The sequence below is a fragment of the Hyaena hyaena genome, unplaced genomic scaffold, assembly GCF_003009895.1.
Source record: "Hyaena hyaena isolate Hyena2069 unplaced genomic scaffold, ASM300989v1 scaffold_121, whole genome shotgun sequence".
Lineage (NCBI taxonomy): Eukaryota > Metazoa > Chordata > Mammalia > Carnivora > Hyaenidae > Hyaena > Hyaena hyaena.
This window is the reverse complement of record NW_024080753.1, coordinates 3,027,000-3,050,171: the sequence shown is the minus strand read 5'-3', so window position 1 is coordinate 3,050,171 and position 23,172 is coordinate 3,027,000. Positions and strand designations below refer to the sequence as shown.

At 51.9% G+C, this 23,172-nt stretch overlaps 1 protein-coding gene across 2 annotated transcripts in view; it reads left to right on the top strand.

Moving 5' to 3' along the window:
• Nucleotides 1-14,031, top strand: part of ITGA9 (integrin subunit alpha 9) — a 326,966-nt gene extending 312,935 nt beyond the window's left edge. For both annotated transcript variants that reach the window (XM_039237208.1, XM_039237206.1), the window contains one exon: nt 9,672-14,031. In XM_039237208.1, the coding sequence (XP_039093139.1) occupies nt 9,672-9,770 (99 nt within the window). In that variant the 3' untranslated portion in view covers nt 9,771-14,031. The remainder of the gene's footprint in view (nt 1-9,671) is intronic.
• The last annotated feature ends 9,141 nt before the right edge of the window (nt 14,032-23,172 follow it).

Here is a 23,172-nt window from a genome sequence, read left to right as displayed (position 1 = left end):
TCGACGTACTCCTATCCAAGAAGTCTAGAAACAGGAAACTTTTCACTACACATTCTTCAGGGTGACAGTCGGGCCGATTGCTTTAAATGTAGAGCTGTGTCACCTGGAAACGCTCCGGAGGTCTAAAGAAAAATATATGGAGCACATTCCTTGAAGTTTAACTTATGCCCCCGTGCTTCTCGGACATTCCATGTACTCATTTTCAGCCTTCCCCCCACCCCCCAGGCACAGTACTGTGACCATCTTCCCATGTTGTTAAAACTACTACCAGGATGGCCATGAGGCCGCAGTGCCAGCAGGCGCCCGTCCTGTCCCCCAGTGCCGGAATCTGGGTGGCTCCTGGCTTCATACCCCCTTGAAACGGTGCCATGGTGAATATCCTTAGAGCCAAATATTTGCACAAATCCTTCATTATGTACTTAAGATGAAACCCTAGAAATGGAATTACCGACTCAGAGGAAATGCCTACTTTAAGCCTTTTATTACATCCTGCAAATTGCCTCTAGAAAGATTATACCCATTCCCCCTCCCACAAGCGCTATTATCAAAAGTGTCCATTTTCCTATATATTTGCCAGGAGTGGATATTACCTTTAAAAAAAAAAATCTGCCAATGTGTTGTTTGTTTAATCTGTGTGGCCAGATAGGTTCTCAGCTTCCCCTTCTTTCCTCCAACTCCTTCCTGCCAGGGCGGCCTCTGCTCTGCAGGCAGAGAACAAAGCCAGATCCGTGTTTGGGATCCGCGAAGACTGTAAGAGCTTTGGTTGCGGGGTGTGTGTGTATGTGTGTGTGTGTGTGTGTGTGTGTGTGTGTGTGTGTGTATGTTTCTGCTTCTGCCTTTGGGCTCTCACATCCAAGGCTGAGTATGTGAGACAAACCAGGGACAGCGAGTGGGGAGTATGGTGGCCAGGTGGCCAGGCCCCATTCCTGCTCATGATGGGAATGCCCTCCCTCTGGCCACCGCCTTGACTCCGCCAGTCAGGGCTGTGCCCCATCTCTGTGTACACACTCTTGCCTTCCCCCACCAGCCATCTGCTTAGCTTTGCTTCTGCTGTGTTTATTTAAAGAAAGAGGTAGCAGGAGGTGGCTGCCCTGGGTAGCGGGACCCGGAGGTCACCAGCTGTGTGTGATCCGAAGTTCCAGGACCTGAGAAGGCAGCCACCACCCTGTACTGTGGACGGGGAGGGAGGGCAGAGTGCCGGCACTCAGGTGGTGGCATTACCACAGACCAGGTCTTGCCATTACTAATGAGGTGGCAGAGAAGGGTCTAGAACACCTGTAAGGAAGCAGTCAAATGACACCCAAGTGGAAAACCACTTCCCAGAGCGATATTTCATTTCAGCTCACATTTGTTGAACATTTGCTGTGACCCAAATACCAGTAGGTACCTGGGTACAACGGGGACCGTGACCCCTCCCTGCCCTGGAACACTTCACCTTCCAGCACACAGACCCCATACAGGTAACAGAGGGTGACGAGCGTGTGCAAACTTCTCTGGAAACTGAGAAGAAGGTACCGTTAGTCCCTTACCCTGGGGGGGATGGAAAGGCCACCGAGCACCGTGTGAGAGGTGAGAGCAGGACTTTGCCGACCCACAGCTGCGCTCCAAGACCCTGGCTGTCATGCTTGCCGGCTGTGTGGCTGGGGAGGGTCACCCTTTGGGACCCTCAGTCTTCTCCTCAGTGGAACGGAGACCACAGCCTCTAACCTGAGGCATGGAGAGGACACAGGCAGAACGCTTAGCACTGAGCTGAACACACAGAAGCACCCGAGAAAAGTCAGGGGATGTTTCACAAGTGAGGTGTCGTCCAGGCCTGACCTTGGAATCGGGTTGAGTGCTCCAGGCAGGGAAGAGCAGATGGATGTCCCCTACAGAAGGCAAAGGAGGTGAGAGCGCCAGCAGCGTGAGAGGTGGGTCACGGGCGAGTGAGACGGTCGACCTCGACTCTGACAGCACCCGCCAACCAGGGGAAGGGGGGTGTCAGGCAGAGCAGGGGAGCACAGTAGAGCAGGACTTGGTGGCCAGCTGGACCCGGAGGTCAGGGAGGAATACAGTCCCTCGCTGTTTTCATTAGACACGGATGGTTCCGCTTAGCCAGAGGAAGGAGGGTGGGATGTGAATGCACCGCGAAAGAGCAGCAGCTTGGCGTGAGGCATTCTGAGTGCAAGGTGCCTACACGGCACTAGACCGGGCGCAAGTCACTCCCCAGCCCCTCACCAGGCAGGGGCAAGGCCGACAGACGCACACCCGTCACCTCGCCAGCCTACCCGCGTTACATCTTACAGACGTGTGGGTCAGGGATCCGGGAAGGGTTTGCCTGGGTGATGCCTCTGCTCCCTGTGACACTGAGTGGGGTCACTCAGTGGCATGTCCCTGGTGGCCAGACTGGTCTGCGTCCTAGACAGCTCCGCTCACACTCCTGGCACCTTGGTGAGGATGGCCGGGGGCAGGGGCGGGACTCAGCTGAGCCCCTCTCTCTCTCCATGTAGACTTAGAACCTTCCCAGGCCCCAGGGTGGGGCCTGACTTCTTACAAGGAAGGGGAAATAGACCCCACGTCTTAAAGGGGGAGCAACGAAGAGTCCGTGGCCGCCTTTCATCTGCCGCATTCACGATGTTCAGAAATACGGGCAAATGCTCCATCTTTTCTTCGCGACTGTTTTAAAGTAGATGAAACCTCGCCTCTCTCCATATGGTCATCGGTGAAACCATGATTGGGCTCCTTTGCAGAAAAGGGAATAAAAGTAAATCTTGGTGCAATATTCATGAATACGCTCGGCACTCAGCATGGGTAATCTCTTCAGGCAAAGCTGCAATGCAGGAAGGAGGCTGGCAGAGGGCCTGTAAGAAAAATATCTTCTTTCTTTTTTTTTCTTTTAGAAAAAAAGAAATGAGTTGGGGGGGGGGGGGACAGAGGGAGACAGAGAGAATCTTAAGCCCCAACACAGGGCTCGATCCCATAACCCTGAGATCACGACCTGAACCGAAATCAAGAATCAGATACTCAGCTGACTGAGTCACCGGGGTGCCCCAATATCTTCTTTCTTAAACAGCTGACTAAATATGATGACTTTATAGGAGGTTGAAAATGGCAAACAAAACGTAGGGTTATTTCAATGACCTACATCTTCCTAAAACTTCACCCCCAGACCTCCTGTCAACCGCAATTTCTGTGTCTGCAGCCTCAGAACGACGCCTCACGCAGTGAGTTGAGAGCCAGTATCACACTGACAATCCAGTGCCTGGAAGTCTGTCGATCAGCTGGACTAAAACCCGGCCTAATGCGTAGCTTCCACGGAGGCCGCCGGTCCGGGCTGAGCGTTCGTACAGATTCCCCGCCGTCCTGTCAAGGGGAAGCCGCCGGAAGTCCCCCGTTGCCGCTGCTGCGCGGCGCGAGCCTCACCGGGGCCTCTCTCTGCCCCGCGGGGCCGCGGCTCTCCAGGTTCCCTCTCGCGTGGCTCCGCCGTCGCTCGCTACGGTTGCGGCCGCCGCCTCGAGCCGAGGTGACAGGGCCGTCCCCGAAAGCCCCGCACGCGCATGCGTGGTGGCGCCGCACAGGCCGGCGGCTCCTCGCCCTCACGTCGAGAGACGGCCGCAGGCTCTGGGCAGGACAGCGGGCACCAGCCTTAGTCGGGGAGACCCCCGGGGGGTGCGGCCGAGCCACCAGGGGTGGCGGCGGAACCAGGCCTCGCAGCCGGAGCAGGGGCCACGGAGCTGCGCCGCCGCAGGGCCTCCTGGTGCCGACGCCACTGCCCCTCAGTGTTTATCTGAAGGGACCGCCTCCCAGGTGCCAAGAAGCCTGGTCGCGGCGGGACGCAGACCCGCCCCCCGCACCCCTGCAGGCCCGGCTCCAGCCCCAGCCCCACAGCCAGGGCTCGGAGCTAACCAGACCCTTCGTCAGGTACTGAACCGGGTCCTAACCCGCTTTCCCCGAGGCTGGGGCCTTAGCACACACCGGGGGCCATGATTTAAACTGTGAGGACCCCGGGGGCCGGAGCCGCGCAGGAAGAAGACTTTGAAAGACGAGACTCTCTTAAGGGAGAAAAATCCAAACGAGCCCCCTCCTTCCTTCAGCTCCTGCCCGGCCTCGTGCGAGACCCTCGCACGCGCCGTTGGCGGAAGGCGTGGCTGCTGCGGGGACAGCGCGGTGAGGGGACGGGACGTCAGCTCGGGTCGCCAGCCCCCGAGGCAAGTGGCAGGAGAGCGAAGACCCCGGGAGACTGTTCCTTTCGGGGAAAGAGCCGCCTCCGCCCCCTTCCCTCTGCCCCTCGCCCTCCTGGGCCGTTGGCCACGACGCCAGGCCACCCCTCGGTGGAGGGAAGCACGGCCGCCCCCTCCCGTTCAGGGAACCTCTCCCTCCCTCCCCTTTGCGAAGCGAGGCCACCAGGACCGGAGGGACGCGCGGCCCGTGGCCAGTCCCTTCCCGAGACGGCCGGGCCTGCTCCCGGGGCCGCCCTCTCCCGCTGCCCTGAGTCCGTGGCTTTCATCTGAGACCACTACTTCCGGCCTCGAGCAGAAACACTTCGAAAACGAAATCTGTGAAACGGCTCGGAGGAGGTGCGGGGTTTGGCGGCCCCCCGCGCTGTGAGAACCATCGCTGCCGCGCCTCAGAGGCGGAGCGGCAGGTACACGCGCACGTGTGCGAACACGCGCGGCCACCAGCCCCGTCACGCTGCGTCAGCACCGCGCGCCAGGGACGCTCCGGGGACTTATTTACGCGGCAGCAAACATCGGGCTGGTGTTGCCCTGTCGTCGTCTCCAGGCAGAGACGTGCTGTGTAAACAGTCCGTAACTGGAGCGACCGTAAACATGAGGCCCGAGTTAGTCCAAAGAAGGCGTGTGGCCGAGGCCCTGGAGCGGCTGCCGGGACGCCACCCAAGGGCCGGGAAGGGGGGTGGGGCCCTCGCAGGAGCCCAGGGCCGGGGCCCCGCTCGCACCCCAGAAGGGGCTGGTGAAGACCCAGGACTTGGTCAGGCCTTCTGTCTTCCTAGGCCTCGAGCGCCCCACAGCACCTCCCCAGCGGGGGCTATTCCGCTGTTTTCTCGTGGCTTCCTGACAGAAGGTGCATCCGGAAAAGGTGGAAGTCTGTCCGGGGCCCCGGGAGAGGCTCTCGGGCTGCGGCCGCCAGCCGGGACGGCGCCACAGAAAGCACGCTGCCCGCAGCCGCGCGAACGTGGCCTGCGTCCCCCCCCCCCCCGCCCCCCGGGGGTTTCCACCAGCGCCTCCAGCACTACAGACAGAACTGCCGTAAACGCAGCCTTTTGCCCTTCAAGCGGCAAGGCAAGCCCTGGAAGGTTCCAGAAAAAAGCGCAGGACAACGCTGACCCCGCCAGCCGGGAATCGATGGTGGGCTCTGGAACCACGAATCGCCCCCCGCCGGCACCCAAAACACCTTTGCCCAGCACTTCGTAGGCGGCCCCCCCCCCCCCCCCACAGCGCCGTGAGGACCGACAGCGCCAGAGCAGGGCGAGGAGGCCAGAGTCTTCACGCCGCAACTTACCTTCGTCCTACAACTTTTATAATCTTTATGTTTATCCGTACTTGACATAAAAATGGAAAATGTAGTTGTCCCCAAACCTCCAAAAACTCCTCGAAAACAACCGCCCCCAGACCAGGCCTCTGTGCCTCGGGCCTCCTGGGTGAGCCCCGGGGTTGTACAGCCGTGTGCCCTAAGGCCTGCAGCCCCCAGTTTGCTTTGGAGACCAGCACGGATGGCGGCCACTGAGCCCAGCGGAGGTGTGAGGAGGCCGTGGGGCTCTGAGGCAGAGCCAGAAAAGGACCTCAGCCGCGGCCAGGGACGCAGGGAGTGGAGCGTCCACAGCCGTCAGGACTCCGGGCTCCCTTTGCCACGTGCCTCCTGCGCACCTCTTCTGAGGAGTCCCTGGGGCACCGGGCAGGCCTGCTGTGACACAGGTGTCCTGGGGTCACTGCTCAGAGCCTGGGCTTTGGGGTCTATATCAAAAGCCAAAATGAGGCTCTGCCCAGAAGCCCAAAGGTGATAGTCCCTTTTTCTGAAACGGAATTAGCTTGATCGTGTAAGAAACAATATTACTTTGACAGGCCGTCACCTTTGTGCAGACTTCATCCAGAAACTTGACTCTGTCCTTCAGAAAATTCAGAAACCCTGCAATTTTGTTGAGGGGGAGGGGAGAGAAAAGACACTCTACTGCCATCTGCTGGGAAATCATTGTAATGAATTTACATGTCCAAGATACCCATGATGTGAGGGCACCGCCCCCTTTATACAGTCCACAGCCTGCACCGCCGTACCCAGTTCCCTAGCCATGAGAGTGGACTGTATTTTAAGCAATGGCGTTTGGGCTGCATAGAAGAAGGGCAAACACGAGTGGCGGCTCCAGCCTTCCATCAGAGAGACTATACACAGGGCATGTCGGGCACGGGGCTCTGGAGACCCTGTGGGTTGGAACAGGGCATAGAGTTTGCAAGGCTGCTTCTGAGCACAGCATTACAGTCATTCCAGGGGTGGGAGTGATTCTTAGGACTAAAGCTGACCACTCTGCTTGAGAGAAAAGAGCTTGCTTCCGGAAGCTTTGCAGGACACGGCGGCACCTTCACCTCACTGGTTACAGGTGTGGCAGGCAAACGGGAGCACACGAGAACTGTGTGTGACAGTGCACCAGATGCTCCAAACCCTTGCTAGATTGCTTGCACGCTCTATTTCAAATCCTGACGCTAGCACAGCTACGAGAAAGCAAGCCGGCTTTTGTCCTGCTTGGCGATGACCGAGAAAAGTCTGTTCAGCAGGACAAGGCACAGTGATGCACCTTCAATCTAGACCCTACCAGCTGCCCCTGCCTCTCTTCCTGCGAGTGTGGAGTCATTCAGTAAGCCAGACAAAGTGCGGAGTGCTGTGTCAGTTAACTCATGCTGCGTAACAAACCATCCCAACGTTTAATGGCTCAAAAGCAGCAAGCCTCTCTCAGGCTCACAAGAGTCTGGGTCGGGCTGAGCTTAGCAGGGGGTCCTCTGGTCAGGTGAGCTCCTGTCTGCACTTGCAGGCAGCTGGGGGCGGGCTGGCCTCCGGGGCCTCCACCAAGCGCATTGTCATCTGGACCAAACTCAGGGAGGCTGGGCGGCATCCCAGAGAGCAAGGGAAAGTGGGAGGCCCACGTGGGGACCCGCCACGGCATCACCTCCACTGCGTCCACAGTGCAGATTCCGGGGTTGGGAGCCAGCCCCCACCCCGTGATGGGAACTACATGGAGTCAGTCAGATGACGGCTGCCAAGTTCAGATGATAAGCTCAGCTCCGGGGACAAAAGGCACAAATCCTACCTCCAAGGAGTCCTCAGACTTGAGACACATGCGAAAGATAACAAGGGAGCTGTTGGAACTCTGCCTGGTTAGAGACGAGTTGCTTCTCTGGAACTGAAAGTGAGTGACCTGGGGGAAACGTTACATGGTCAGCAGGCAGAGTTCCGTGCTAAGGAACCGTATGTCCTGCTGCGTCCAGCCTCACTCTCGTGATTATGTTCTCCTTAGCACGAGGTGCTCAGGAGATGTTTGCCCAGTCAACCACATTGTTATCTTGATGGCATTTCAAGCAGGAACTTCCTGGACATTTCCAGTAAGTCTTGGGTTGCTCTTCTGACCTTCTGTAGGCGTGCTTTGAGGGCCTTGACAACGGCCTTTTTCCAGAACATCCAGGCCAAGCCCCGATTCCACATTCCTTGCAGAGGGGAGAAGCTGATAGAGATTTAAGGAGAGGAAAGCGTGTGTGGCAGGGAGGTGTCAGAGCCTGGGGTCCTGGCAGGTGTCGTCTTATGCTGAGAAGAAACTTCCAGGGCTGAAAACGCTGGGAGCTCAGTGTCTGTCCCCAAACCGGCCGTGGGGATTGACAACAGAGCCCTACACCCTCGGCAGTTGTTCTGAGTCTTCCCAGTCCTCCAGCCTGCGCCACTGACCGCTCGCCGTGTCATCCCCTGGCCGTCTGGAGAGGTGTCCCGGCGGCTCGCTTGACCATCCTCACGTCCAGCGAGGCCAGTCAGCCCCTTCTCCGGGGGAAGGAATTCCGACTCCGGGGAAGGGTGAGCGCAGAGTCTCAGCTCAAGGGAAGGACTCTGAGGACGAAGGCACAGAAAGCAGAGGAGCGGCTGTGCCCGGGAGAGCGGGGCTCGCCTGAAGGGTCCCTCGGCGCAGGCGTCGGATTCAGTCCTGGCGGCACAGTTGATGGCCGTGAGCGCTTTCACACATGGCCGCGGGAGTCACAAGCTCAGGACGGCGGAACCACGCACCTGTCGGACCGCAGACTCGCCGACCGCAGGCTGAACGTGTGTGGCCGTTGGAATTCCTCCGTTCCCGGAATTGAAACGGTTGTTCAGTTTGCAAGGTGATCTCAGGAAGCCCTGATCAGAGCAGGGACACGAGAGAGGGAAAGAGAAAGATGCCATGAAGATGTGGTAAGGCTGCTACCGCTTCGGGAAGGTTCCCCTGGGGAGACTGTGGTAGGTCGTGCACCTGAGGGCGGCCCAGCCACCACAGGGATCCAGAGCGCCCCACTCTAGCGGGCCGTGTGTAAGGGCAGAGGCGGGGGGACGTCTGGTGTCAGAAACCGTGGCCATGAGCGCTGGTGACCAGAGGACAACACATGCCCGGCGTGTCCGCGCGTGGGGGAAGGTCAGCTCTGGGCTACAGAAACCGCTACACGCCTGGCGGTGGTGTCTGCAATGCCTGTGTGACAAAACCTAGGCACTCGTCTTCCCGGACGTGGAAAGCTGTAAGACGTCAGAGGGGAGGGTCCTTCCAGAACTAAGCCAGAAGGAACTGACGTCCTGGACCTGGCGAGGCCCCGGCATTAGGGGAGGTCGCGCTGCCGGCTCTGGTGCAGGTACTGCATGTTTGATAGGTTTCAGAGAAAGATCTAGAAGAACAGCAAGATAGAATGCAGACCGACAGACGGTTTTAAAAGTCTGTTATGTGAGAGCAGTATTTATCAGTGACCCTCGATGGCTGATGTCTCCTAGGATAGTGATAGGTTTATCAGAAGCCAAATGAGCTCAGGAAGCATCAAGTCCATGAGTTTCTTGGATCCTCTACTAAGTGTTTATTAGACCCTTGACTTTCTACTGCACATTACATGTCTCAAAGGGGCTGCCTGGGGGGCTCCATCAGTTAAGCATCCGACTTCCGCTCGGGTCATGATCTCAAGGTTCATGAGTTCGAGCCCCACGTCAGGCTCTGCTGATAGCTCAGAGCCTGGAGCCTGCTTCAGATTCTGTCTCCCTCTCTCTCTGCCCCTCTCCAATGCATGCTCTGTCTCCCTGTCTCAAAAATAAATATTTTTTAAAAAATTTTTTAAGGAAGAAAGAATGCAGCATCTCCCAAACTCATTTGTCTGCAAAACCTATTTTACTTCCAAATGCCTTTGAGTAACTCAGTAACCAGTGTTCCCCGGCACACGGTTCCGGAAGCACTTCACCAAAAGCACTTTACAAGGAACGATCCTAAGATAACCTGCAGGAAGTCCGTGCATTTTGAAAAGTGGCTCCGCAATAATGTTTTTCCTAAATGCATCTATTCTGAGGGGTTTTCCAAGCCTTCCCTGCCCTGTGCTGTGGTCAGGGCATGCCTGTTCCCCGCCCCCAGGCCGCCTTGGAACTGAGGGCTGATTCTCTGGCATTCTAACCAGGCTTCTCCTCTCTCTGCCTTTTAGATGGGCTTCTTTCGCCGAAGGTACAAAGAAATTATTGAGGCTGAGAAAAACCGGAAAGAGAACGAAGACAGTTGGGACTGGGCCCAGAAAAGCCAGTGACCGGCCACAGCAGTCACGTGCCCCAGTCATTCGCCTGTCGTCCTTGATCTTTGTATCTTCCATATTTGGAAGAAAGAATCTTCTCCAGATTTTTCGGAGGCCCCAGTGATGCTGTCCTCTTCCCCATCTTGTCAAGCCCAGGAGCCACCCTGAGGCAGCGCCCTGGCCAGGTCACCTGACTCGAGCCACCACCTGTTTCTTCTGAAAGGTGAACCCCGAACTTTGGAGAGCGAGCACAGAGCTGAGCGGTATTTATGGATGCGACGTGCATGGTCAACCCTCAGGGGAAAACTGTTAGCTAAAAGTATTTTTATAAACATAAGCCTTTTATACTGATTATGTCTTTATATTTGTATCGATGTTTTATTATTTCTATTAAATAGTTCTATAATTCACTCAAACACTGATATCTAGGCTGAAACCTTGGAAATACATGTGCGTTCATACAAATTTTTAAAGGATAAATATCTGATCATACTTTGGAACTTGCTGTTAAAAGAGACTTGCCGATAAAAGATACGAGGAAACCTCGCGTGCTGAACCCCCCAGGAGGCTGCGTGCGTGTCCGGGGTGCGGTGAGACCCCTTAGGCAATGTGCATCTTTGTTGTCCGGACTCGAGTTCCAAGTAACGAGCTGAAGAACTCTGAGTGGTTTTTCATACGTACCTTGCGTTGGAAGATTTCCAACAGGAATTTGGATGGAAACGCATGACCCCAGCACGAGTCTGCTCCGCGTCACCTACACAGCAGACCTCACCCCCTCCTTCCACTCAGAGTGATGGACAGGAGCTTGGAGCAGGGCCGTCGGGTCATCTGGTAAACCTCAGCATGGTGTCTCACCTGGACACCTGGACACCTGGACACAGGGACTAAATCCGTGCTCGCCAAGCAAAGACTTGTGTCTGGACGTTGGGATGTGGCCTCTCACGGTGATCTGAGTTCAGAGTCTCCACTTCCCCTCCACCCCTGCCGTGCCAGCTAATGGCGACAGCAGGTTCCTTCCCAGAGGTGGCCATCCAGCCTGTCCTTAGTTTTTAAGATAATGTCCCCAAAGCAGACTCCAATACAAAGATTTGCGTCCAACAAACAAGGTGGTTCCGCTCCTAGGAGGCAGCAGTAAGTGTGCCAGGGAAGCAGAACAGGGAAGGGGAGGAAGCCAGGCAAGGGTGCCATTTCGGAGGCCGTCAGTGGAGGCAGCCTCAGCCTGATCCTGCAGGGTCTCTGGAGGGTACGTGATGTCTCAGAGCTGAGCTCTCATATTCTTGCGCCCAGGAGAGCTGTAAATTCCCCACTCAGTTCTTGCGGCAGAACAGCTCCGACAGCCCAGAGGCCTCTGCGGGAGAGCCGCAAACGCACCCCCGGCCCGGGGAGGCTTCCAGCGATGATGAGAAGAAGAATGCGCTGGGATCAGGCGTAGGGCCGGCATCCGCCCCGCCCCCCGCGCCTGCGAATGCTGAGTTGTGGCCTTCAGTTCCAGGCTCCCTGTTCCCAGTGTTTATCAGCAGACGTGCTGTGCTGCCCGGCTTCGAGTGCAGTGTGAGTGTCTAAAAGGGCAGTGAGATGATGTGTGTATTGTGCCCGGCACAGCACCTGGGCCACAGCGAACACTGTAACTGAGGGAAAAAACACGTGGCTGAGAACAGGGTCTGAGAAAGAGTCCTGAGCGGCTTAGTGCAGCCCACTGAAGGCCCAGGTGCATAAAAGATGGGATCCAATGGGAATGGAACAGGGAACAAGGCGAGGGTCTTTCTTGTAGGGCGTTGTTTACTGGAAGCTAATGTTGGGGGCGGGGGTCTGTGAACATTGTTGCAAAGACACGAACTCAGCTTCAGAGGAATCCATTGTTTTACGCACATCTGTGGCTAATACTTGGAAAGATACCCACCGTTTGGGCCAAATCATGAGGGTGCCGGACAGCTGTGCGCCTGGCGTGTGGCAGAAGTGTCTTTTCGTTTCTGGTGCACGCAGCTGACTCTGCTGCGGGAAGACAGCGACTGTGTCCTGTGTCCCTTCCTGGTGGCTGTGGGGTAGATGACAGAGCCAGAGGGTCCGTGGCGTGAACCAGGCTGAGCTCAGAATGAAGGCAGGGATGTTGCTTCTAGCGGAGGGACGGAGGCACGGAGGCAACTGCCGGGCAGTGCAGTCAGAGAATCCAGTTCTCCGAGTTCAGCGGCGAGGTAACCCAGGCAGTTCTGAGTGGGCCTTAGTCACTCACTGAAAGGACACTTAGGCGGCGCGTCAGGAGCTGTGCTGAGCGCTGGGCTCCCCGTGGAACCCGGCAGCCCGTTCCGCCTGCAGAACCAGACCTTCCTGCAAGAGGCGACCAGAGCGTCCCCCGTGCAGCCCTCCCTCGATGGACTCCTGCTCTTCGTGTCATGCTGTGCTTTTAATAAGCCGTTCAAGATTGTTAGGTGCCAAACACATGCCTCTATAGTCCCGGACCAGCTGCCTTGCAAGGGGTGCGGACGCACTGGTGACAGCGTAGGGGTGACTCAGCCTGTTCCTGGGGACGGTCTCAGAGCCGGGACCTGGCGGCCTCTGGCTGGTTCTGAATTTTAGACCCACATGAGTAGTCGTATGCTCAGGAGATCGCTAAGACTTCGTAAGGCAGTTTTGTTTTGTTTCCATTGTACTTGGCCTCACCAGGAGCACGCACGGCAGCCACCCCGGGAGCCTGCCTGGGAAGGCTGGTGCCTCTCCACGCCTGGCGGTGCCGAGGGGCAGGTGGGGCGACAGCGAGCATGGCCACAAAGAACCAGCCCTTTGTGAGCCCTGTCGAGGCTGGGCATTTCGCCAGCTCAGAAGCTCCCAGTGGGCTCTCGGGGGAAGCAGACAGGGCGAATGGCATCTGTGTAACTTCTCCAGAATATTCTTTTGAAAGTCCACAGTGCATTCAGTTTCGAACCTTCCTGCCTCTCTGGCTTCACTGTGGAACCCTATCAGACATTCTTACATAGCACTCGCTCAGTCTGCTTCAGCTTTCAGTCATGTATTCAGTATGGTTTTAACTGACAGAAAGATTGAGACACTTTTTAAATATGATAAAGGACCCTTGTAAAAATTGAGGAAAATAATGCCCTCTTTTCAAGAATGATTGACTCAGGCTCAGCTGACACGGGACTCATGAGTTGGGAGCAGCCGCACAGGGAGTCCTTGGCCCGTTGCCAAGAAGACGCCATGAGGTTCAGGAATAAGGAGACACCAGGAGGGAGCGGGTCCGCTGGCCCTACGGTGACTGACAGGCTCACAGCCGGAATCGCCGTCAGCCAGCTCTCGCTCCATCGGCATCACCAGGAGAATTCTGAAGTCCGGTGGCTGTTGTAGAAAAGCCGCTACCAGTCCTCTTCCGCCAGGGCGCACACAGCCTACAGTCTGTGGGCCACCGGCAAGGGAGTTAAGGACAAACAGCAAACCGGCCGGCCCCCCAAGAACACCCAGGGCTGTTCTCCGTGCACAAGTATGGTAGAGCCCCACGCAACACGTGTGCTGTGTGCCACCTGCTAAATCCCCGGCAGGGTCGCTTTTTAAAGGCTATTCTGCTACTTTTATTTTTGGAAAAGACATTACGGCCCGGGGAATGCAGTTACACACCGGCTACACGTGAAATGTGCATCTGGTGAAACCCACATGCACCTGACCCAGACTTCCGGAAATATAGAGGCACCACAAAGGGTTGTCATGTCGGGGAAATGGTCCTCTAGCAGACAAAAGGCAGACAGTGAGGGTCATTTCAGAGGTGCTCCCGTGTGCAGAGGTCTAAGCAGTGTGTTGTTCGCTGTGGGGAGCAGTGGTGTTCACAGTGGTCGTTATTTTCTGAAACAAAGAGGGGCTGAAGGGAGGATACAGAGCCACGAGGGCCAAGGTGAACCTTCTAGAATGTCTTCTGATTTTCAGCACATTGGGGGAATAATGAACAAAGTTCCCACATGGTGCAATGCTTTATAGCACAATGTTCTAGATTTCAGACTTTGTTAAGTTTTTTTTTTTTTCTAATATGCACGGTGTGACGGGCAGAGTGAGTTTAAAAGCTTTAAGAGTGATTAATTGCATGGCAGACACCCACGCTAACTTCACTTCCAGAACTTGACTGATGCATCCATGTACATTTCCATTGAGGAATTTTAGTGGGAGGGATGTTCCTCCTCACAGAGTCATTAAAAGTGTATTCAAGTCTATGCAGTCACTTCTAATTCACTTGCACTGTTAGGGAAATGCAGGTTTACAAAAGTACATGTTTGGAATAAAAATTGGCTGCAAATGATTCAGGAGTTTGGTCTGTAATTGCTTTGCTAATGAAGAATGTGAACCTCTGGGGTGTTGAATGGGGTTTGGACAATACATCGGGAGCGTTAAAGAGCGTGTCCAGGCCTGTCTAATCGTTCGTGAGCAATGTCTCCACGTGGCCCGAGTGTCCGCAGTCCTTGGCCTCCATTCCGTAGTCACCACCTTCCCTGTGCTTCGCCTACCTGCCCAGGACCACACCTGGGACCTTGATCCTAAGACGAACGTGCCCTGGGGCACCTGGGGCTCAGTCGGTTAAGCGTCTGACTTCAGCTCAGGTCATGATCTCACGGTTCCTGGGTTCAAGCCCCACGTCAAGCTCTGTGCTGACAGCTCAGTGCCCACAGCCTGTTTCACATTCTGTGTCTTACTCTGTCTGTGACCCTCCCCTGCTCACACTGTCTCTCTCTCTCAGAAATAAGTAAAAACATTTTAAAAATTAAAAAAAAAAAAGAGACAAATGTGCCCAAATTAAATGGAGAGGATGCCTCATTGTTAGTAGACTGCTTCCACTTGTCACCAAGCACTTTCCGGAAGCTTTTTGACTGCATCCTTACACGTTTACAAACATTGTGTTCTCTTACATTTGTAATTTCCATCTGTCTAGTTACGTCACTTTTCTTACCTCAAATGTTGTTCTCTTGTGTTTCTCCTGCTTCCCTAGATGAGGCCAACAAAGGTCTATTTTGCCAGTGCTTTCAAGAATAAGCCTTTGGCTATACCCATCAAACATACTGGGTTTGTTTTCTATCTCATTAATTACTGCCTTTATACTTGTGAAAATGTATTTTATTGCCCTGTAGAGAAAATTCATGCACAGACCCACGGCGCTGTGTAGAGAAGGGAGCTGTGAAAAGATACACACCAAGGGGTTAAAAATGGTTGTCCCTAGGTAGATAGGGTTGTCGATGTTTTCGCTTTGTTTTTTGTTTTGTTTTTACTTGCCTGACGTTTAGTTTGGTTCCAGGCATTTTCTAGCAGGTATTTCTTTTGTAACAAGGAAGCATATGCAAATTACTTTTTAAAGAAAATTACATCTGGGAGAATATGAATTGCTAAGCTAAAAGAGATCTCAAATTGCAAGCCCAGGAAGAAAGAGCTTTGTCTGCAGCAAAGAGCATTGATGAGTCTGACTCTGAGGACAGTGGTCCAGCGAGTCACTTCAAGCTTTTAAATTCCAGATACTTCCTGGCTTACCAAGACCCTCCACCATCACCAAGACTAATTAAATACGTTTCTCTAAGGTGGCCCAACCCATTTCCTTAAGCCAGGAAAAAGTCTGGACAAACTCAAAGGAATCAAAAGATACAAGACGAAGAGGAAGAAAATCACCAGTTAGTAAAGTCAGGCCCCTTTCAATCAGGAGGCTTTCAGTCCACCAGATTACATCTGGTCCTTAGAGACTGTCTATTCGTCAGGTTGCCGTGCTTAGTGACCAAGTTCATGTAAGTACTGTCTTAGAGCTCTGCCTAATCAAACCAGTTGGCAGGCATCCATCAGCCGAGGGGCCTGACTCTGAGATCACGTCCATTCATTCTACGTACACGTCCGCCTGAAGCGTGTGTTAACAAGGTGTCTCCGTCTCTGCTGAAACCTGAAGCTGTGTCATGTGGACTTGCTGCCAAACCCCTGCTTTGCCCCAAAGTCGAAGCCAGGTCATTTTATACTTTATTGAATATGATTCTTCTATAATTGAAAAAGATCCCCCAACTTAAAACAAATCGCAACCAAGGTATAACTACTACCCTTTGAAGATGCCAAACAGATGAAAAAGCAGAGGGCAGGAATTTTGGTTTTGTTTTAAAAAATTTTTAATGTTTCATTTATTCTTAAGAGAGAGACAGAGACAGAGCATGAGTGGGGGAGGGGCAGAGAGAGAGGGAGACACAGAATCTGAAGCAGCTCCAGGTTCTGAGCTGTCAGCACAGAGCCAGACCTGGGGATTGAACTCACCAACCGCGAGACCATGACCTGAGCCGAAGCCGGACGCTTAACCGACGGAGCCCCCCAGGCGCCCCTCATTTCCCTGATTTCTTTATTTTGTAACTAGAAGTTTGTGCCTCTTAATCCCTTTTATCTGTTTCAGCACCCCTCCCCCACTCCCCCTTGGCAACCACCAGTTTGTTCTCTGTATTTGAGTCTATTGTTTGTCCATTTGTTTTGTTTTTAGATTCTACAGGTAGGTGAAATCACATAGTATGTGTCTTTCTATGTCTGATTTATATCACCACCATAACACCCTCTAGGTCCATCCATGTTGTTGCAAGTGGCAGAACCCCATTCTTTTTTTTCGGCTGAGTGATCTTCCATCATATCTATATCTGTATCTATATCTATATCTACATCACATCTTCTTTATAATTCATCATAGATGAACACTTGGATTGCTTCCCTATATTTGCTATTGTAAATAACACTGCAACGAATATAGGATGCATGTATCTTTTCCAGTTAGTATGTTCTGGGTAAATACCCAGTAGTGGAATTGCTGGTTCATAGGGGAGTCTTATTTTTAATTTTGTGAGGAACCTCCATACTGGTTTCCACAGTGGTTGTACAATTGACACTCCCACCAGCCGTGTGTGAGGGTTCATACTCCGTGAGGAAGAGCTCAGATCCCTCTGTTCCCTCCTTAGTCCCTGCAAGGGTAGCTCCTGAGCCTTGACAACAGGAAAACCACACCATATGTGGCAAACTCCAACTGTAGTGAATAGTATAGTTTTCTTGAGGGTTCCTCTATTTTCAGGACAAGAGAGAGCTCTAAGACGCTATCCATTTATCATTAATATTTGTAATATCAAATATCTAAGATGCCCTCACACCACATCCAAAACTGTTGACAGATGACATGTGAAATGTGCAGTGTAGGGTGTGTTTGAGAAGAGGAGCTATTGATTTAAGCAGATCGTGGGCCCACACCCAGCAGGAGAGAGAGAAGAGGAGCAGACCATACCCACCAGGGCCCTGCGAGACAGGCGATTTGCGGCGAGAGCCCTGGTTATTGGTGACATGATACCCCCCCCCCCTCACTGCCACCATCACACCATGGACCTTGCCTAGGAAAGAAAATGAGCTCACCTAGGCCCCCAGGACAGATGGACACAAGGAAGAGTGCAGCTGCCTATAGTCACGATCATACCCAGAGAGGGGATTCTTGAACATCTGGTTGAACGACTCTGGCTGAAGTACAGATGCTTGGGTATGGTGTCATTATGGCTTTGTCTACGCACTCATTGACAGCGAGGTCTGGCGCATATCAGTGACTTCTAGAATTTGAATCTTTGAACTGTTACCTATTCTGGACACCACTCGTTACGGAGATGTTTTTTTCAGCATCCCTGAAACTGCATTCTTCCAGCTTCTGTTAAACATTCCATTTGATGGAGCATTTGCGTGATGTCGCCACCCCACCAGTCAGCACTGCCTGAACCCAGGGAGCTCCCTCTTCTTCCCCAGCCCTCCCAGCCGGCTATCCCAAGCCTCCCCCCCCCCTTTTTTTTTTTTTGCTTTAAAAAGAATTGTGATGAAATACATGTAATATATATTTTACCGTCTTAACCATTTCTAATGGTACAGTCAGTGGCATTAAGTACATTCATGGTATTGTACAGCCACCACCATCCATCCATCCCCATAACTCTCTTCATTTTGTTAAACGGAAACTCTGCACCTGGTAAGCAAGTCCCATGCTCCCCTCCCCCCACCCCTGCCAACCACTGTTCTATTTCCTTGTCTCTATGATTTTGACTATTCTAAGTACCTCAGGTAAGTAGAATCATACAGCGTTGTCTTTCGGTGACTGGCTTCTCTCACTTAGCGCAATGTCCTCAAGGTCCATCCATGCTGTAGCGTATTGCACGATTTTCTTTCTTTTTAAGGCTGAATAATATTCCACTGTATATACACCCACGTCTGGCTCATCCACTCACTGGCCAGCAGAACACACAGGTTGCTTCTACCCTTCGGCTACTGGGAATAATGTTGCTGTGAGCACGGTGCCGCCCTCGGTTCTCGCGGGCGTATACTCGGAATTGGAACTTCAGGATGATGTGGTTAATTCTATTTTTAATTATTTGAGGAACCGCCGTACTGTTTTCCATCGCGGCTGCACCATTTACACTCCCAAACGCGCACAGGGTTTCCAATTTGTCCACATCCTCACCAACACTTGTTTTCTGGGTTTTGTTTTGTTTTCTTTTGTTTGGAGTAGCTATCCTAATGGGTATGTGGCAGTATCTCATTGTAGGTTTGACTTACGTTTCCCTAACAATTTGTAATGTGGAACGTCCTTTCCTGTGCCGTTGGGCCATTTGCGTATCTTCTGTGGGAAAATGCCCACGCAAGCCCTTTGCCCATTTTTGAATTGGGTTGTTCGTTGTTGTTGTTGCTGAGTTTTGGAAGTTCTCTATTTATTCTGGATATAAACCGCTTATCAGATATATGATTTGCAAGTATTTTCTCCCGTCCTGAGGGTTTCCGTTTTACTCAGTGGACAGTGTCTTTTGAAGTACAAAATGTCCAAGTAAAAAACTGTCTATTTTTACTTTGTCCAAGTAAATACACGTAAAAAACTGTCTATTTTTTTCTTTTGTTGTCTGTCCCTTTAGTGTCGTGTTCAAGAAATCATTGCCACGTCCAATGTTGAGAAGCTTTTGTCCTATGTTTTCTTCTAAGTTTTTTTTAAATGTTTATTTTTGAGAGCGAGAGAGAGACAGAGTGCAAGGGGGGGAGGGGCAGAGAGAGAAGGAGACAGAATGTGAAGCAGCTCCAGGTCCTCAGCACAGAGCCTGAGCTGTCGGCACAGAGGCCTGCGCGGGGCTTAACCTCAAGAACCATGAGATCGTGACCTGAGCAGAAGTCGGACGCTTAACCGACTGAGCCCCCCGGGCGCCCCTCTTCTAAGAGGCTTATTGCTTTAGGTCCTTCCTCCATTCTGAGTTACTGTGGGTATGTGGTGTGAGGTGTGGATATCCAGCATCTTTGCATGTGGATGTCCAATTGTCCCAGGCCCATTTGTTGAAAACACAATGGCCAATGGTCTTGGCACCCTTGTCAAAAATCATTTGATCACACATGTGAGAGCTCATCCCTGGGTCTCTGTGCTATTCCTTTGGTCTATGTGTCTGTTCTTCCCACTCTCTCCCCAGCCCTCCCCACCATCTGTCCGAAGCCTCTCTTTTAAAAAAAAAAGTCTATTTTGTCTCCATGACAGCACTCAAAGCATCTGACAAGAGCTGCTATATAACCTCCAAAATTTCTCGTTCCTGCATGAGGAAATCTCCAGTTCCTAAGACTATTTTTATGACATTTGCCACATCCTGTCCCATCTCTGACATGAAGGAGAAACGGCCGCCCCGTGACGAGGCGGCCCCTCAGATTTCCCTCCTTGCTTTGACTTTTCGGCCTCTGACTGAATTCAGTACCTGGAATCTTCATCCGGTTTCATTTGCGGCTTTGCCATCCTGTTCACTCATAATAAGGTCGTGGGCAACTCGCTGGCAGCTTTTACCCCACTGCTCCAGGAGAAAAAGGGAAATAACTTCACTCTTCCATTTGTCTTAATTCTGGGAAATATCTCAGGAGCGTGCAAACGTGAGCACAGCGAATGCCTGGGCATCCACCTCCCTTGTGCCATATTTGCTTCAGTTATTTCATCGAGTCATTGGGTTTTCTTTTTTTAACTTCTGGGAGAAATAATTATAGACCCACAGGCAGTTGAAAAATAGTACAAAGAAGTCCCGTGTGCCCTTCACCCAGCTTTCCAATGGTAACCTCTGGCATAATGCATACAGTATCACAAAGGAGAAATGTATATTGATACGATTTACAGATCATATTCAGGCTTCATCAGCTCTTAGCTGCGTGCACTACTGGGCGGGTGGCGGGTGTATGAGTGAGCTACAGCTTTCTGCAATTTGATCAGCTCTGTAGATGCACGTAACCGCTACCACAGTCAAGAGTAATCACCACATTATGGGGCGCCCGGGTGGCTTAGTCGGTTAAGCGTCCGACTTCCGCTTAGGTCATGATCTCGCGGTTCGTGGGTTCGAGCCCCGCGTCGGGCTCTGTGCTGACTGCCAGCTCAGAGCCTGGAGCCTGTTTCAGTCTGTGACTCCCTCTCTCTCTGACCCTCCCCTGCTCACTCTGTCTCTCTCTCTCCTAGAAATAAATAAAATTAAAAAAAAAGAGTAATCACCACATTATTTTGTACACCTGAAACTGATATAATATGTCAATTACAACTCAATTAAAAATTTTCTGTAAAGCTTCATCACCACAAAGGGACTCTTTCATGCTAACCCTCCCCAACCATCCCCACCCCTGACAACCACTCATCGGGCTCCGTCTCTGTAATTGTGTCTTTCAGAAGATGTTTTATAAATGGAATCACAGGGTGCATAACCTTCTTTTTTCTTTCCACTTGTACATTCTAGGCAGATTCATTTCTATTCACAGAAACTGTTCCTTTCTCCTCTCTCTCTCTCTCTTTCTCTGCAGAAATACTCACTTTACATATGTGTCCCCCATACAAATGGTCATGTGTGGAAAGCCTCCCTCAGCCATGGGGGGAGAGTGGGAGACAGCAGATTCCCACTGTCACATCTGGTGGTTACCGTCACCGTCCTCAGTGGTAACGCTCGCTTTCCCAGCCTGGAGGCGTGTTCCATGGTTGCAGTAGGCTCCCCCCCCCCCACCCCCGGATCAAGTTCTACCCGTATCGAAGAGAAAACTATATTCCAAAGCCTGAACTAGAAAACAATCTGTTAGCAGGTATTTGCAAATACTGTGTTGACATTGTGTAGACAAATTTCACTTTGCCAGACATTGGGAATAACTTTTATCTGACGAGGATCAGAGTAACAAAAATGCTTGAACTTCTTTTAATTTTGGTAAAAAAAAAAAAAAAAAAAAAGATAACCCTCCAGCTTGGCTGTTTTTCATTTAGGGTAACTCCCCTAAGATCCATCCAAGTTGTTACATATATCAATAGTTTGTAGCTTTTTTTTTTCTATACTTATGGGTGGTATGGACACGCCATGGCTTATTTGACCCTTCCCCCATGAAAGGGCGTGTGGGTTGTTTCCTGTTTGGGACTATTACAACTAATGATATATGGCGACATTTGTGACATTTGTGTTCAGCGCTGTGTGGCACGTAAGTTTTCCTTTCTCTGTGATAAATGCCTAACAGTGTCATTACTCAATTGTATGCTAAGTGTGTATTTAGTTTATAAGAAACTAGCAAATTAGTTTCCAGGAGTTGTTTCGTTTTACACCCCATAGCAACCTAGGACAGATGCAGTTTCTCTACAGTCTCTCCAGTATTTGGTATTCTCACTATATTTTCACGTCAGCTGGCTGATAGGTGCACCATCTCACTGCAGCTCTCATTTGCATTTCCCTGACAGGTAGTGAAGCCAGACACCTTTACATGTAGTTATTTGCCATCCGTATATCCTCTTTGGTGAAGCCTCTCTCCATGTCTTTTGCCCATTTTTTAAAAAGTTTTTTTAATGTTTATTTATTTTTGAAAGAGAGTGAGCACGAGTGGGGGAGGGGCAGAGAGAGAGGGAGACAGAGAATCGGAAGCAGCTCCAGGCTCCGAGCTGTCAGCACACAGCCCGACGCGGGGCTTGAACCCACGAACCGTGAGATCATGACCTGAGCCGAAGTCGGATGCTTAACTGACTGATCCCCCCCAGGCCCCCCTCTTTGGCCCATTTTTGAATTGGACTGTGTCACATTTTGCTGCAGTTTGGACAGCTCTTTATACATTATAGATACTAGTCCTTTGTTGGATATGTGGTTTGGAAACATTTTCTCCCAGTCTGTAATTTTTCTATCCATGTATTGATTCTTTCCTTTTTGGTGTCCTGTCTAAGGACCCTTTTCCTCACCTGAGGTTGTAAATATTTCCTTCTGCTTTTTTTCCTGAAAGTTTTATAGCTTTGCCTTTTCCAAAATGTCACATAGCTGGAATCGTACGGTATGTGGCCTCTTCAGACTGGCTCTGTCACTTAGTGAAAAGCATTGATGTTTCCTCTACGTCTCTTCATGGTGCGGTGGCTCATTTGCCGTTGGCGCTGAATAATATTTCATTGTCCCGGATGTGGCACGTTCATACGTCCATTCACCTACTGAAAGGCATCTTGGTTGCTCGCAAGTTTTAGCAGTTATGGATAGAGTTGCTCAAATCTCTCTCTGCAGCTGTTTGTGTGGACTTAAGTTTTCAACTCATTTGAGTAAATGCCAAGCTGCGCAATCGCAGGATTGTATGGTAAGGGTGTGTTCGGTTTTGGAGGAAACTGTCAAACTCTCTTCCCAAGTGGCTGCCTCATCCCGCATTCCCTCCAGCAGCGGTCGGCAGAGTGAGCCCAGCCGAGTCGAACACGTCAGAAGGCTCTGGAGATGTTCCTTCACTGCGAAATCAGTGCTGAGGGACACCTAGTGTGTTTGGTCATAAGGAAGGGAGGTATAAACAGGCCGAGCAAAGTTTGGGGATGAGGTAGTGAGCAGTACAGAGAAAACGAAGTCAAGGGAAAAGAAGAAAGAGACAATTCTCAACTTCAGGGAAAACGAAAGTTGAACAGAAAAGGGAAACGCGCATCCAGCCTCAACCCCTGCTCCCAGCTGTCATGGTCACTGAGGAAACTGCTGATGGTCACAGCTCCCACTGTAAAACATACAGTTTCTCGTGAGTTTGGGTGTAGAAGTGGGTCCCCACGGGGAGGGCTCAGGGCCTCCCAGGCTAACACCTCACCCCTTGGCAAACTATGAGAAGGCTGTATAACTATGGCTACTAACAGTCATCGTATAGATGATCATACATATACTTGTAGCAAAAACGGGTGTTATGAGGACATGAAATGAAAGCGTTTCCTGTTCTGGTAGCAGAGAGGTCTTCCCAAAGCAAGAAACGATTGAGGAGGAGAAACAACCAGGTAGAAAGGGAGGGGAAAGCGTTCCAGGCAGAAGGAATGGCATGTGCAAAGATCCAGTGGCCAACGGGAGCCTAGACTATTCAGGAACGTGCGAAGAGCCCAGTGTCCAGACAGCAGGAGCCAAGAGACACAGGCAGCTCCTGACCCCCCCAGAGTCTGAATTCATTGGGTGAAAACCAA